Raw genomic sequence first — 16,144 nt, 5'->3', positions numbered from 1 at the left:
TGAGCTTAGGTAACAGTGAAACAGCAGTTTAGTTGGTTTCTCAAGATCACAGATTAATCTTACTACTACATTGTACACAGGAGACCATTTGATGCTTTTTCTTTGAACAAGATTAGACTTTCTCCATCTCTCTTGTGACTGCACTGGAGTCTTCAGTAGGTACAGGGAGAGCAGACCAGTCCAACACCTGCAGAACAAAATGATGGTTGATTTATATGTGTGGGTGGAGAATGGCATCAGGAGGAAGATTAGTAGAAGGGAGGATAATAATTGTGACAACTCCAAAATTATAATACAGAGGAAATAAGGTACTGAAACTGTGTTCAACCTACTGAGAGGTGTAGGAGCTGCATGTGGTAGAAGGGTATTTGTAAGCAATGAAACTATAGTATTTTGGCAGGCTTGTATGAAACCCTGCTTCATCTTGCATGTTTTCCTATGGTTTGAAAGGCCTTCAGTGACTTTAAAAAGACATTTATTTAGCCACAGAACAGCCTATTGACGTGTGACTTTTCCGCCTTATTGGGCACTACTGATAAAATCTCTCTCTGTTGAGATTGGTGGCAAAAATCCTATCGATCTCAATATAGTCAGAATTTCACTTCTATCACCTGGTTATTTGTGTGTAAAGACACTACATTAGTTCTGCATTTGGCTGAGAAAATGCAGGAATTTTGCATAAAAATCAGTGGAAGTTTTGTCAGAATGAAGGCTGCATAATTGACTTTATTGACTCTGTGGGTGTAATAGACTTTTTTTTACTGAGTTCTGCCTGTAAGTAGGTCACAATGAATGAAAATAAAATATGCATTTCACTTTGTCACAGTATGGTTATTTATAAGTAATGTAGTGTAAGTGATAATAAGTAATTAGTTTTTTAACTAATTCTTGAGGTTTTTTTTTCATCCTGATGCCCATGTAGGAAAAAAAAAAAGCACCAGGATGCTAATTCTGAGGTGATATGTTTTGTATATTCTGTCTTCCAAGTACTGCTGTGCATGACCTAGAAATGCTAGTGGTAAATGCTGTATCGTGGAGCAGAGTTGTTAAACTTGTTTACATCTAATCTTTAGATGCTATCAAGCTTAGGCTAGAAAAAGTAATCTGTTTTATGCTGTACTTTAACATTTGGTATACATTATATAAACACATATAATCTCTTCATGACAAAGTAAATATTATAAAAACTCTAAATTACAAAATTTATTCTCTATTTGGGAAATTAATAGAGGCTGAGAGCATTTAATGTAGTTGCATTTCATTTGCCGCCTTATCCTCATAGAATAGAACTTTTTAAAATCCCTGCCATATCTGACTTGGCAGTTTGGGAAATTCAGAGATAAGGGACTATTTTAGGAATTGTAAAACATCGTTTTTCTGAATTACAGAAATTTCTCTGTAAAAGCAATGATTCTTGTCTTTAGTACTTTTTTTCATTGTATAATTTTCTCCTTGGTAAAATAATTGCTTTTCTTTCTTTGTACCTCCTCTAGGAAAGACTTCAAAAATTTTCTTATTAAAAAATGGATGTTGAAGTATCTTATGAATGAGCTCAACCAGACAGATGGCAAAAAATGCATGTCTTTAAAAATATTATTATCATATTAAATCTCACTGTAATCCAATTACATACTTTTCAAGCGTGCTTCTCTGAACTAGTCATAAATAGGACTGTGATTGTGTTAAGTACCCTGTGGTTGTCTCAGACATGCCTGAGATGTCACAATAAATTATACAGGTACCTTTTGAAGGATGCGCTATACACACAGAGGAGTGAAAGGTTAAGCGTATGGGAACAAATTGTAATCTAGCTCATAAATACTAGTTCTACTAGAAAAATGTAACAGTAGCTTAACTGACATAATCATGGTAAATTTGCAATGTTTCAGCCATTAATGATTCCAACCTCTTGCATACAGCAGTGAATATATAGCTCTATGTGGATTTAGCTGGTTCCATGTGCAAATGTTCACTGGTAAATTGCAGTAAAAACTGAGTTAATGATTCTGGCACTTAAAATAGGGATAAGCACAGGGACTGTTTCTCAACTGCAGACAGTATGCATGTTTTTGTGGATAGCTGATGCCCTAGTACAATTTGCGTTTCAGCTGACAAGGTGACTATCGCATTAACCCATCAGACAGTGAATATTCATGTAGTGTAGTGGGCTCCTCTCTTTAATTTCTTTTTCCAATTAGTGTAAAAACATTTGAATCACTTATAAACAGCTGAAGTAACAACTTTATGTTTTTTAAATGCCAGATATTTCTCATGTAGATATCTCAGTCTTTCTTATTTGTCTTTTGTAATACTGTTATTCTAGAGTCAGCTTAGGAAAATGTAACTTGTTTCTCTTTCTTGCCCCCTACCCTTCTTCTCTTTCTAGAAGTCTTGTGTCGGGAGGGACCATTCCTCCATTTTCATATAAGCACAGATACTAGTGAAATTCCTTGGACTAGATAATAATTGCCTTATCCCAAATATGTGGCAGAAAGAAATTCTGGAGTAGATTTCCCATAGGAACTGGGGGATGGGGGTGGAATTAACTTTAAAATGGAGCATGATCAAATCATGAAGAAGATTGGAGTGATTTCAGGGTACTTGAGACAGGAACACAGGACTAATAAGCAAGGTGTTCTTGTCCCCTGCCTGCTGAAGAAAGGCTTCAGCATTTGCTGATGCAGAGTGGATATTATGTAGCGTGCATCACAAACTTTTTAGCTGAAAAGATATTAGAGTTTTTTCTTTGGCCAAAGTTGCCCTCTTTAAATGAAAAACGGCTTGGATATCTAGCTTTCCCTACAGATGGATGGATAATGATCTCTGACCATTGTGTGTAGATTTTTCCCATAAATTGTTTCTGAGAGCGTTGGCTAATCTCTTTTTTGAATGTTCCCATTGATTTTTTTTCATCAGTGATCTTTTGGCAGCTGTTCAGTTCTAAATTGCTTTTACCATTAGAGAGCTTTTACTTGCACCTAATCTTACAGCAGCCATTTTGATTAGATTTAACATAACTTTTCTCGCAGCTTCCTTTACTAAAAACTGCATCCTACTGTTTTCTCCATGGTTTTCTTAAAAGAGTTTATGGAGGAGAGCCAGGAGGATCTGCTGTTTGTGCTGGATGGTCTGAAAGTTAATCCAGTGTCCTGAACAGAGAGTGCTTAAAAGGCTACAATGCTGTGTGTTTCCGTGCAGTAAGCAGTCTTCTCATGGCAGTTCCTGGACTTATTGTGGCCGAGACTTTGTCTTAGTAGCAGCATTGATGAGATTCATGTGTTCTACCTAAGGATTGATCATGTTATGCCATAAGTTTGCAATGTCCAGTATATGAGGAAAAAATACAGCTTTTTTCCTTCTGCTGAACCCTGGTAGAAAGAGCTATAAAAAGGACTATTGGAGGAATAGAAGCTTTAAAAGTTTAGTTTATTTATGAGCATGGGAGAGTCAGTTCAGTTTTTGAACTGCACTGATTGGTTGGTTTCTAGGTCTTCCCTGTTGCTGCAAGCCTTCTCTGTTCTCTTAGTGCTTCATATACAAGTCTTAATGTGATAACCTTTATTAATGGGCTACTGTATATTGAGATTAGTATTTAACTAATACAGTGACCTCTTTTTGCTGGCAGTATGGAAGGTCATAGGAAGTCTGTTGCAATACAAGGATTAATTCACTGGTCTGTAGCTTAATTGTTCCTTTTTTAGTTTAAATAATCATGGGCAAAAAACGTGAACACAGGATTTTTGTATCCCATGAATTACTTACTAGCTCCTCAGTGACTTCTACCCCAGTTCCCCAGTAAGATGTTCTTTGGGACTGGGAGGTGATTGATTAAAAAAACACAGAAAACAAACTCAAGAAACCTTACACACATTGAAATATGTTAACCACCGCCACTTTGAACACACATTCGAAAAAGTGAAGTATTGATACATTTGAAGTACTGATAGATTAATGACACAGGTAACTTTATATGTTTACTGTTCAGTGATGACTGGTGTAAGAAGCATAAGCTTGATTAATATGTCTGTCAGGACTAGGCAAAGGGGCCTGTTCTTGGTAAGCAGAACCAAAGAAGCTATAATAAGCATTAAAATTACTGTCAGAGGAAAATATACCTGATTCTAATTGACTAATTCAGGAATTGAAACTAGCGTTAAAGCATAAGCTATGCTGTGAAAAAAGAACAGGGTGCTTGTGTGTGCATGTGTGTACACAATGTGAAAAGAAAAATTATAATTTGCACATTGCAAAATATATTTGGCTTAATGCAGTCATCTGGGCAGAATTCATAGGGTTTCTATCCCTTCATCCTGTCTAGTTTCACTGCATTATAAACTTGTCCTCAGCACCTACTTCAGCTTTTCAATTAAAATATATAGAGAACTAGTAGAAGGAACCCCTGTAAGTTAAGAGTTCTTTCTAATGAGTTTTTGAGAGTATTACAGATGGCAAAATCCAGCTTTTTAATACTTGCTGTAGTTCCTGCAGGGAAGTTATTTACCTACTGTTCCAAGTAACGTTTAATTACTTTAACTTCTTCCTACAGGCTTCCTTTGTGCATATGAGAGCACTTTGGGTAGTCGCTTTCCCTTATATGTAGTTTTTATTTGTGCGGGTTAATGGTATCATTACCAGAATACCTGTGGCAATTGATCACACTTTACTATTTTAAAAGAACAATGATAGGGATTGACTTGTCGTAACTGGAACTCGGAAAATATGTATTTTTTAAAAAACTAGCTAGATTTCAAACTAGGCTTTTACTTTTACCTTGCATGTAATGGAAGTTTTGCCCCACTATTTTGTGAGGCCTCCTCATCAGTTAGACTCTGAGCAAGTTTCTCTATTAAAAAGACATTCTTATGTATTTCTCAGAAACACATAAATTGTCAATGCTTTCCTCATGGTTTTGTTAATTTCACATGATTAGTGTATATATACTGAAGTAAACAATGCAGTATGTTTATCTTGATATTGATAGGGTTTTCTTTGGGGAGTCTAGAAAAATCTACAGCTTCTTCCTCCTAAAGGCAGGGGGGCATAAGAGAGAGACTCTTCTGTGGATTTGATTCTCCTTCCCTCATCCCTTCCTCTGGCCAATAAAATACCCTTTATAGGAATGGATGTGTGAAAAAGTAATAAATAATTTTCTAAAGGAGGGTTTATTTAACATATTTGGAAGACCTGTGGTGGTTTTGAGTATGGATGGATTTGAGCTGCAGAATTCCAAAGAATAAAAGCAATGGAAACGTAAGAGTGAAAAAGGGAACATAGAAAACAAAGCATTTTGAGGCTAGAGAGTACATTTCAGTATAATAACTTACAGATTTCCTCTGAACTCCATAACAATGTCAGATAGGGATCTTAGTTCTCTGTTTCATAATAGGTGCTAGCTCACGTAAGTTTTCCTTGCTTTTAGCAGGCTTCCTGTTTCTTTTAAATATCTTCCACTTGAATCAGGAACTAGAAACAATTGTCAATACCTATTTTAAATCTGTATGTGGGCCAGTTTGTTTACAGTCTATTTAATGACTGTGTATTTTTCTCTTCTTTCTTCACCTGAAGTCCACTGACTCTGCTCCTGTAACACTCTTAGAGCACAGCAAGGAACTCTCTCAAACTAGCAAAGTAAAGGTGACGTGTCTGTACTGGGGGTACGGGGGAAGAAAAGCAGTATTGGGGAAAAAAAAGAAAAAAAAAAAGCGATGATAGTCCGTGATCTGTTTTGATCTGTTCATCCTCCTTCTCCAGCTCCTCTTCTCTTCCTTGTCTCCCCAGTCCTGAAAGCCATCCACTGCCTCCTTTAATCATCACTTAATATATTGCTTTCTTAACTATCACTGTCTGCAACTGAGAAGCATAATCATCTTCTTTTGTCATTGCTTCCTGACTTGAACTCTTAATTAAAACTGTATGGTGGTCTGTTGCAGAAGTATGAAAATATTATTGTATGTGTTGTTGTTAACATATGATTCGGGTTCTATTCAGTTTTAGAGAAGGATTGTCTTGAGTTTAAAAAATGTTTATTATATATTTCAGGTTATATATTTCAGGTTATTCTTTGTGCTTCATTATTCACACTGGTGACCTGTTAGAGTCGGTGTTTGTCCTGTCTTATGAATCCATACCTTAAAGGCTAACTTATTCAAAGTTACTATGTCCACACTTAAGTAGAACTACTGGATAATTTATTACAGGTTGAACAGCTTCTCGTAACTAAGAAAATTTAAAAATGACTTAATGAATTAAGTGAGGAATGTCTGTGCAAACGCTCCCCTTATGTATGCCCCTAAAGACGGACGAGGGACAGATAATCACAAATAGCAATAATGCAGAGCTCTTCTTGTATTTATCATATTTTTATATTTACCTTTAAATTTTTTTATTTGACATATATGGTACAGGGTCATTAGTAGAATAAAATTTCTATCAAAGCATAAAAGCTTTTTGCATGGATGATTATTTAAAACATCTGTCCACTACCATCGAGTAGATAAACACAATAACGCTATGGAGCTGTAACCACCAAAAAATAAACAGGATATTAAGACAACTGTGGAATTATGTCCTTGGTGACTTAACAAAGATGGTATGGTTTAATTTCCATATTTAGTGAGGACATCAGATCTGCTTGCTTATGGCTTTTAGTATGCTGCGTATAATTTAACAATATCTTTTGAATACTTTTTCAGCTCGAGATGCTGATGAGAGAGAGAAGTGGATTCATGCTTTAGAGGACACCATTCTTCGCCATACCCTCCAGCTTCAGGCAAGTTTCACTTTCACTTTTAACTTGTTTTACTTTCTTTTTTTCAAAGCAATGGCATGACTGCTGATATCAAACATATTTTGTATAACATCTGCCTGTTCAACGGCCTATACAGTCAGATACAGCTTGACATCAGTATAGGTACCAAAGATTAGGTTCGAGTCTTTCTGTTACTATTTTCTTGTCTTACCATAGTGAAAGGTCAGCATATGACTTCTTTTTATTAACTCATATTTTTAATTGGTGGTTCCAGACTGATCGTTGCACATTTAGTTCTTTTTTGTTGTTGTTGTTAAACTGGGAGTTAGTCCTTTCTGGGTCAAGCAGAATGAGACATCTGGAAGCCTGTTGTGTGCTTGTACTCCACCTAATTTTGAAATTAAAATGAGATGGCAGCATTGAACCTCTTTCTGGATGACAAAAATGGTAAATAGCTTATGTTTGAATCCACTGTGTAAGCTGGATATTGGTAGTTTTCTGGTTCTGAAAACAGATGTTGGACTGAGGATGGTTCTTGGCAGTGGTTATCTAAGGACAGTTTCTGGCAATGTTCTAGACTTGGACATGTCTATAAGGCTTGCTAATCCTTTATTTTTGCCTTGGAGAGAAACCCAAACTCTTCATGAAAGGGATTTTCTCATACTTGATTTGTACCACAAAGGTGTCTGATGACAGTGTAGAAATCTTAAAACAGGTATTCATTATTTGTGTTGAGTAAAGGTTTGGTATGCTTTTGGAGTACGGCAAGAGAATTAGGTCTCTTAACGACCGACACTATGTAAAGAAAGATACATTAAAATCCCTAATATCACAGAAAGAGAAGCAGCTTATAAAGACTGCTTTAGATGACATTTGCCCAATCTAAAGAATTAGAACAAGCCTGAATTTATCCCATCCAACTTTAGGCACTTGTGCTATCTCAGTCAATTTACTTTAATTTCCTGCTAAACAGTGGCTTTCAATCTTTTTTGACTTGTTAAAGACCACTACAAATTTTCTAGTGGATAGCAGATCCCTAGGTAAAAATTCAAGTTTGACAATCAGCTTTGTATCCCTAGTAACATGTCACGGATGTTTTAGAAGTAATCTCTCCATCTGGACACAGTAGCTGACCGCAGACTGAAAAACTCTGCTCTGCAGTGGGTGTGAGGAGACAGAGATTATCTAGAGGACAACATATGGATTTAGAAGGGCTGAGCTGCCTCCCAAGGGATGCCTCTTTCCCCATCCTCTCCTCGGAGAAACAAAATGAAAGGTTAACGTAAGCAGTCCTATTTAGGGTCTGAAATGAAGTAAAAGTAATCTGTGCAGTTTTCTCCACTTGGAAGACTTTTTATGGCTTGGAGATACAGAGTACAGAAATGAAACACCAGAATACACTGCGGTTTTATTAAAATGTACACTTCCACGCTCTCTAGAAATTGTGATCGTAGTTTTATTGGCAGACACAGATTTCATGATTGCAGCTAATAATGGAACTGTTTCCTGTTACATAACCTGCTCATGTTCCAGGAGTTTTTCAAATAAGTAAGGCATATTTAGTTAAAAAAACCTCAGTTATGAGGGAATGATTTAAAATCTAGAACTGATTACTAAGAAACATATCCTCATCCCTCTCAAATATGTTGAGCATTGAACGTAATACCTCGTGGGACACTGTTGTGTGCTCGCCATTCATTTTCAAGAACCTTCTTCAATGTGCCGGTCACGTACCCTTTTTGTTTCTGAAGCCCTTATTTTTAGACTGGCTGGAAAACTGTTCACTTACACCCCAGTTCAGGAACTGCCAAGGCTCGCCACCTTCATTGACACGAGCTGCTGAGCAGATACTGATTTAACAAGGGAGCAAGACCATACCTCCTTGCAAAATACCTTCCTTTCGAGAGTTAGGAAGAGCGGTCTCGACTGCCGTTCACCTGCAGGGCGCTCGTGCCTCACGGGTGGGATGTGCAGCGGCACGAACAAGCTCTGTCGAGGCTGGGCTGAAGTAACGGAGGCTGCCTGCAGGGCCGAGCACGGGGTGTCTCTCCAAGCAGAACCCCTCGGTTCCCGTTGGACTTTATGAGCGGGCTCTCGACTCGGCCGCTGCTGAAGCCAGCGGTGTCTCTGAGGGGGTGACCCCGAAGCCGCCTTCCGGGCACCCCGGGCCGGCACGGAGCGGAGCGCAGCGCCGCCCCGCCACTTGGCCGCGGGGCCTGGCCTGCTCCGCACAGCGGCTTTTGTTTCAGTGACAGGACGCGCGGCGCTGAGCCCGCCCTCCCAGCCTCGCCGCGGCCGGCCCGCCTGCCTGCCCTCACGGGGTGTCCCCCCTCCCGCTGACCGCCATTCCCCGGAGGGAGGGGCGCGCCCCACCGGCCAATCGGCGGCCGTCTTATTCGTGATGCGAGCGGCGGGGCTGTGGCCGCCGCCGGCGGGGCGCTCTTCCCCGCCCCGCCGCCGCTGCTCCCCCCGCCGGAGGCGGCGCTGCCGGGGCCCGGCGGGCGGGCGGCTAGCCAGCCCCGCCGCTCCGCACGCCTCGCCGCACCGCGCGGAGGAATGGCCGGTGTGAGTACCGGGGAGGGAAGGACGGGGTGGCAGGTGCCAGGGCTGCCGGGTGCCCCCTCTGGGGCAGGTCCCCAACCCGCCGCAGCCCCGCGGCGCCTCCCTGACTGGAAGCCGAGCGCTGCCTCCTCCTCCCCGCGGCGGCCGAGCGGCTCTGGCCGCTGCCCTGCCCCGCCCCGCCCGGGCGGCCGCTCGGGGGAACAGGCGGCAGAGATCGGCGCTAGGCAGCCCCCTGGGGAGCGGGGCTCCGCAGGGAAGGCGGGCACGGATTTCCTGCGCGGGGGGACTCGCGGAGTCTGCGGGAGTGGCTTTGATTCCTTACCGGAGTGCCGCCGAGTTTCTGTGCGCCCTGCGCGCCTGGAGGGATGCTTTCATCCGGTTACAAGAGCCCGTTGTATACAAACACGCCTTGGCTTCAACTAACATTTAAAACAAAACGCCACTTCATGCACTTGATGTTCTTTTGCTTTCCTTTTTAACTGGACAATAAAGTCAAATGAGTTCTTTGGGAGGATTATTGGCTCAACGGGTATGGATGGGGGTTTGAGTGCTGTGCAGAGATTATTTTCTGTAAGGGTATTTTCTTAGGTTCTTAGTTTCTGTCGCAAACAGAAACGCGGTTATCTGTCATATAAAACCTTTATGCATCTGTTTTTCTCCACAATGATACATCTTTTCTGAGTCTTTTTTTAGATTTTCATGCCGCTTTCAGTCTGCCTGTTCTGTTACTGGATGTTCAAGTTTGGAAAGTCAGACTTTGATTAAGTTTTCTTCCTAGTGTCAAACAGACATCTGTTAGATGTGAGAAAGTATTCTGAAACCTAGGTAGTTCGTGTGTTGTGTGAACCAAATCAGAAAGGACGAGGAATTAGTGCGAGGTGGAGAGGTGAAGTGGTGTCTGTGTGTTCTCTAGTCTGATTAGTCTTGCTAATTTTATTTTTTGCCTAAATGTCCTACTGTGTTGTCCTTCAGTCTTTATAATGGAAGTGTTTTTGAAACACTTAAAAATAATTAAACACACCTTCCCTCGCCCCCTGCTCCCAACCTAAAGTTGCAAGAATGAGTTACAGTCAAGGAACTGAGGAAGAACTGAGTCTGTAAACATATAGAATGAGTAAAGGGATCCTAGCTGTCCAAAGGGATGACAATTAGTAATGTTGTATTCAAATGAAACAAGAATAGGGAGGAAACATTTCAGATATGTCTGTAATCTGATTTCTCTGAATTTTGAAACTAAAGTCTGTTTTTCTGCCTGCTGTGTTTTTGTATGTTCTTATATTAAAGGCATTACTAAAAATATGCCTACTTCTTCTAGTATTAGCTTTGTCTATTGAAAAGTCCTTGAATAGTAGATGGTGCAATAGTATTGGAAGTACCATTCTGAATCCACCAGTGTTTTTCCCTTTACCCCTCCCAAGATGTTATTGTTGTGGCATTACCAGGTCAGTGGCTTTGCAGTGGCAGCACATCTGTTGCTTCATACCCACAAGAGATAAGGGGAAGGGTGTGCATGGGGTGAAGGTATATTGTGGCTTGGGTTTCTTGTTTGTTTGGGCAGAGGTAGGAGGGTGATAAGTTATCTCAAATTTTCTTTTGTTCCTCACCAGCATCTTATGTCAACCAGCAATCCCATTCAGACAGGAAGTGCTTCTAGTCTTCTTGTTAGCATAAATGTCCTGCTTTCCTTGTCCGTCTTTCAAATGGCACCCTAGTGCTACATGGAATTGTTGGCTCTGGAATTCTCCCATGTGAAAACCCCTTGAAGATAACTCATGTCTTTTAGGACCACAGTAACTTTCTTCTTCGATCTGAAAAGTGCAAGACTGCTGTTAAAATATGAATCTACCTAAAAACCACCAGTAACTATACTCTTCTCCTGCCTTAAGGGAATTCAGTAAACAACTGAATAAATTTTAAAATTCTAAATGGCTGAATGTGTGCACATATTCTGGTAGTATTAGGATCCTATCTGTAGGAGTCATGGTCACCTTGAGCTGGAGGGATGAGCTTTGCTTTTTTTTTTCTCTTTTGTCTCCCCCCCCCCCCCCCCCTTCCTCCTGTTAGCTGAAGCTTTCACACTCATTCTTGCCTTAAATCCCATGTCTTGAAATGTACTTTCCCCCTCTGCTGTTCTAGTACTGCTAGAGTATCTTGGTAAGTGTCTTGAAGTGGTAACTAAAGAGGCTGTTGCAAATTGCATAAACGACAACTAACTACCAACTTGATTTAAAAAATAAATAAAAATACAAAGCTGAAACTTGCATATTGTACAAATAAGATGTCTTGCATGCTTTCTGAGTAGATATGACAGTGATAATCCACATTAGAGAGTCTTTAAATACTTGCAGGCTACAAAGGATTTCCTGCCCAAACTTATGAAAACCCTTCAGGTAATGCCCCAAGCTATTTCAGCCTCTAAGTGGACTCACTGTAGAGACAAAGAAACTGAAATTACTGTCAGTACAAAGGTGGGCCGTTTCTTACCACCATAAAAGTGAAAGGAATTAAAAAAATAAATTGCTCTGTAGCTTGATACCTCCAAAATTTAAATAAGATGTTTACTTCATAAGTAGCAAATAGTAGGGTAAGAAAACTGTATTCTAAGAAGTGGATCGGGGATGGTTGCTGTGAAGAGTGATACAATGGCTTAAATATTAAGAGTTACACTGTGGCTTCACCAATACTTTAGAGTTGGTACTGCTGCTGGAAGCAGTCCTGTCTCGCTTCTCCGAGCAAAAGCAAAGAGGCAGTGTGGCAAGAATAGCCGAATTTGGAACTGGATTCAGAACTGGCCCAAATTAAAATTACTTTTCCTGCTGCCCTCCCTTTCTGAATTTAGTTTTAACCCGGATTAGTTTCCACATTGAGTTGATTATGTGGCAAGGTAGATTTTTATGCTGACTCAAAAGAAAGCAGAGTAAGGGTGAGAATAAACAACAGGCGAACTGATTTGTTTCTCTTTCACTTATGCTGGTGTAAAGTGTTTGTGAAACTCTGTTGCTAGTAGCGGTTCACTTAGTATCACGTTAACCAGGGTTTTTGATGACCTTTCTAAAGCTGCAAACAAGAATAAAAGATAGAGTAAAACTTTCTTATATGTTTCTCTTAAGTATCTTATATTGTTACTGCCTTTCTAGTCTTTCAAGTCAAGAGTGCTTGCATAAAACTAAGAACAGGTTATTTTAGGTTAAGAATATATCCAATATAGATGTGTTTCAAGTGCTGGTGGAAGGGCATAGAGTTAAGAGGCATGCTGTCCTTTTTCAGATTTTGCTTAACAAAGTAACTATGATAGTGAATAAGTGCGTTAGCGCCTGTGCATTATCTACATCCATAATAAATCATGTAGGTAAATGAATGGGACTCTAGGATATACATAGTATTTGTGAGGTTTCAGGATTGTAACCTATGCTTTAAAGACAGAATTTTACATCAGTATGTAAATAATTCTGGTTTTTTAACTCCTTCTATTTTCCTAGAAGACCTTATAATATCTATAGCTACACAGTCTTTGCTAAGCATTTTGTGTTTTGCAAAGCAGAAATACTTTTTTTTTTTTAATAGAAGTGCAATATTCTGACTGTTCAGAAGGCTCATATGCCTTCCAGAACTCATACATTTGTTTTTAAACTTATTTTGAGACATTTACATTCTGTGCTTTAAATACTGCTTAAAAATCAGGGGAAAAAAATATGGTTCTCTTTGCCACAAATAAAAAGGCCAGGTGCCAGCACCTGTTTTTCTTCTGTTTTCTATCAGTGGTTCTTACAGGCAATGTCCTAGTCGACAAAATCAAACATGCTGTAGGCAGGTCATATGTTTCTGATGATGTATTGCGAATGGCGAGAAAACACTCTTATTCACTTCTTTAAACTAACTTCCACAAGATTTTTTTGTTGGACTTGGAATCCTAATTAGATGAAGAATATAGCATAAGTATCTTCAAAAAGATAAGAAAGTCTGCTCTGTACAGCTTTCTCTTTTCCTCCCGCAGTAAAGCTATTCTACAAGGACAGCTCTTGTCAAGTCTTCGCTGTTGCCTCTATCTTTTTCGTTGTTTCCCTGCCTTCATTACTGTTTGTTTTCCACAGAGGTCATTATTGTAATGCTTTTATTTGAGAAATACATTGGAATTTTTCTGGTATGCTGCTTCTAAGGATGATGCAATCTTTTCATCCCATCCTGGTTTGATAGAACTAGTTTAAATTAGGCTGGAATTACTTCTCAGCATGGACAAATGCATTAGTGATATTATTTGAATACAAATGCATTAGTGATATGTGTGACTTCTCCTTTGGAGGACAAGGAAACAACATATAAATTCCCTTAGTGCTAGCAGTTCTGTAATGGGAGTAAGGCTCATAATATGTCTTTTTAATTGGTTTATATTTTGTTGTTGCCCTCCTGTTTACCTGCTCCAAAAAAAGGGTTGTGTATGAAGGGAATAATTTTGCAGGACTCCTAGCATGAGAGTTCTTTACTCAATCCCAGACCAGCATTGTTTTGAGAGGTGGTGGGTAGACTAGAAGTTATATAAATTACTTGCTTCTGCAGCTATTTCATCTGGTAATATAATCTGTTAATTCCTTAAAGCCTACATGAACATTGAGTAGTCATCATTTGAGGGAAATAAAATGTACTTACTGATAGATCTAGTTATTCAATAGAAAAACAGGTTATATTACTTTGGATTGGTACTGACAGTAGCAAAGAAACAGTGTATTTCTGAAGATCTAAAATAGTCTGGGTTCCTATTCTTTTTTGTAATTTGAAGATACTTATTTTAGAATCACAGCATAACTTCAGCTGGAGAAGACCTCTGGGAGTCGCCTGGTCCAAGCCCCTTCTCACTGTGAGACCAACTTCTGTTAGATCAGGTTGTCTAGGGTCAAATCCAGTTGAGTTTTCAACTCTGCCCTCCAAGGGTGGAGGTTCAACAATACCTGCAGGCAGCGTCTTTTGTCAGTTTATGAATGGGTAGCAGCATAAAATACAAGTTTCTCATAAAGATTTGATTGCGAGTTCAGATGTGGAGTTTCCTAATTTGCATGTTTAACAAGCTGTTAAATACCATTCTATGAACTCTGCTCACCCATTTCTTTTGAAGCCTCATTTCCTATGTGGCAGGGGAGGGAAGAAAGGGGAAGAAAGAGAACGGGACCCCTTTTTTCCTTCTACTGGGTCTTTGGGTAACCAGATAATGAAGAAATAAGGATTTGTTATGCAAATCTGCACTTTGTGTATCTGCTTTTTTTAAATTACTGCTGGGTTTGAAATATTGATTCATTTCGTTTGCTATTTATAGTGTTTTTTTCTGTGCTATTGCTAATCTTGATATTTTTGACTTTCCAGTTATTTTTTGTTTTTCAATTTTAAAACTAGGTGAGAACTTAACATTATTAACTTAATCTCATATAACACAGACTAGTAAATTTGCTCAGTAGGTTATCAAATTTCATCTAAATTGTCTTTATACAAACCAAGAGCAAACTAGTGAAGTGGTACAGCTTTAAGTACCCGTGTTTCTTTTCTAAATTATTTTTGTGTTTTATTTCTGTGCTATGTGATGAGCTTGACACTATACTTGGTTTTATGGCTTTCTCTTTATGTTGATTGAAGTTTTAACTTTCTAGTGGAACTTTTTAGGTCACAGTTTTCACTCTGTTTGATGTGGATGTCTGCTCAGTTGTAACACTAAATGTTTTAATCAGCTTTTCCCTTAGTGCTAAGAGGCTGAAATTTAAGAATGGCATTTTATCTTTAAGCCACCACTGAAAATAGCAGATTGTTACATATTAGTAGTCATAGACTGATGACTGAAATAAAAATCAGCATTTTGATGTAGCATACAAATAATTTGCACCATAAACTATATTTCTTTCTATAGTATCTTCAGCAGAAATTTTCTGTATAGTTCATGCAGTTTTGGTGTATGAAACCTGACCTCCAGAATTTTTTAACTCATGCTAGACCATTTGCTAAAATGATGGTATTGGCTGCTAGCTGTACAGACAATTCTGTTTTCAACAAGGAAATAGAATACTGATTTCATACAGTTTCAGATCTAGTTTCACTGTAATTTAAATTTGACTAGTTTGAGGGAGTGTCAAAAGTTTCTTGGTTGAGAGGACGCTCCCTTCTGCCTATTAGTTTCTTTTTGATAACTGTCTGTATTGACAGAGCAAACAATGTCAAAGAAAACGTTATGCTAATATGGAATTTTACAAATACGGATTGCCCATCTTCCCCCATACGAAATGTTTTTTCCCCACTGGCTGATCTTTACACATTCAAGACTCTTGAGATTCTCAACAGTCAAAACAGCACAGTCGATAGTTTCACAAGAGTTTGAAGTGAAGATGTCGTATTTTAGATCAATGTGAATACGGGTGAAAGTATTTAGGCTAGTAGGAAAGTCTTGTCACTGCTGTGATGTTCTCAGGATTATGTTTCTGTTATAACTGATGTTTGCTTCTTTATCTTTCATGATATATTTATATATTTAACTTGCATTGTACAAATTTTTTTTAAGCTGAGAGTCCTTCAATATTTGTCTTGCAGTTCCATTTGCATTAAAGGTATTACATAAATAAACCTTAAATGTGTTTACATAGCATATGTGCATGAAGCCAGAAGTAATCAATTTCAGGAATCCTCCCTTTTCTTTCCTGTAATTAAAGATGTGGTAACCCAGTGGGAGTTTGTTCAGGTCTTTAAATACATGGTTTATCAGTTTAAAGGTAAGGATTATGTTATATGCAGAAACGTGCTTTGAGCCTTACATTATTAAGGGAAACAAATTTGCAAGCAAGAAAATATAAAAGTAATCATTCT

At 38.9% G+C, this 16,144-nt stretch overlaps 1 protein-coding gene across 6 annotated transcripts in view; it reads left to right on the top strand.

The window, feature by feature from the left end:
• The window catches only part of OSBPL9 (oxysterol binding protein like 9), a 64,627-nt gene that overhangs the window by 20,031 nt on the left and 28,452 nt on the right, over window positions 1-16,144 (top strand). For 4 of the 6 annotated variants that reach the window (XR_012674441.1, XM_075155777.1, XM_075155778.1 and 1 more), the window contains exon 4: window positions 6,693-6,769. Coding sequence is in view for 5 of the 6 variants with exons in the window: in XM_075155777.1 (XP_075011878.1) it covers window positions 6,693-6,769 (77 nt within the window). In the remaining variant the exon portion in view is untranslated. Of the gene's footprint in view, window positions 1-6,692; window positions 6,770-9,159; window positions 9,314-16,144 lie in introns of those variants that run through there. The other 2 variants (XM_075155780.1, XM_075155781.1) reach the window with 2 other exon arrangements.

The sequence above is a fragment of the Calonectris borealis genome, chromosome 8 (assembly GCF_964195595.1).
Source record: "Calonectris borealis chromosome 8, bCalBor7.hap1.2, whole genome shotgun sequence".
Lineage (NCBI taxonomy): Eukaryota > Metazoa > Chordata > Aves > Procellariiformes > Procellariidae > Calonectris > Calonectris borealis.
This window is presented reverse-complemented; position numbering and strand designations above follow the sequence as displayed.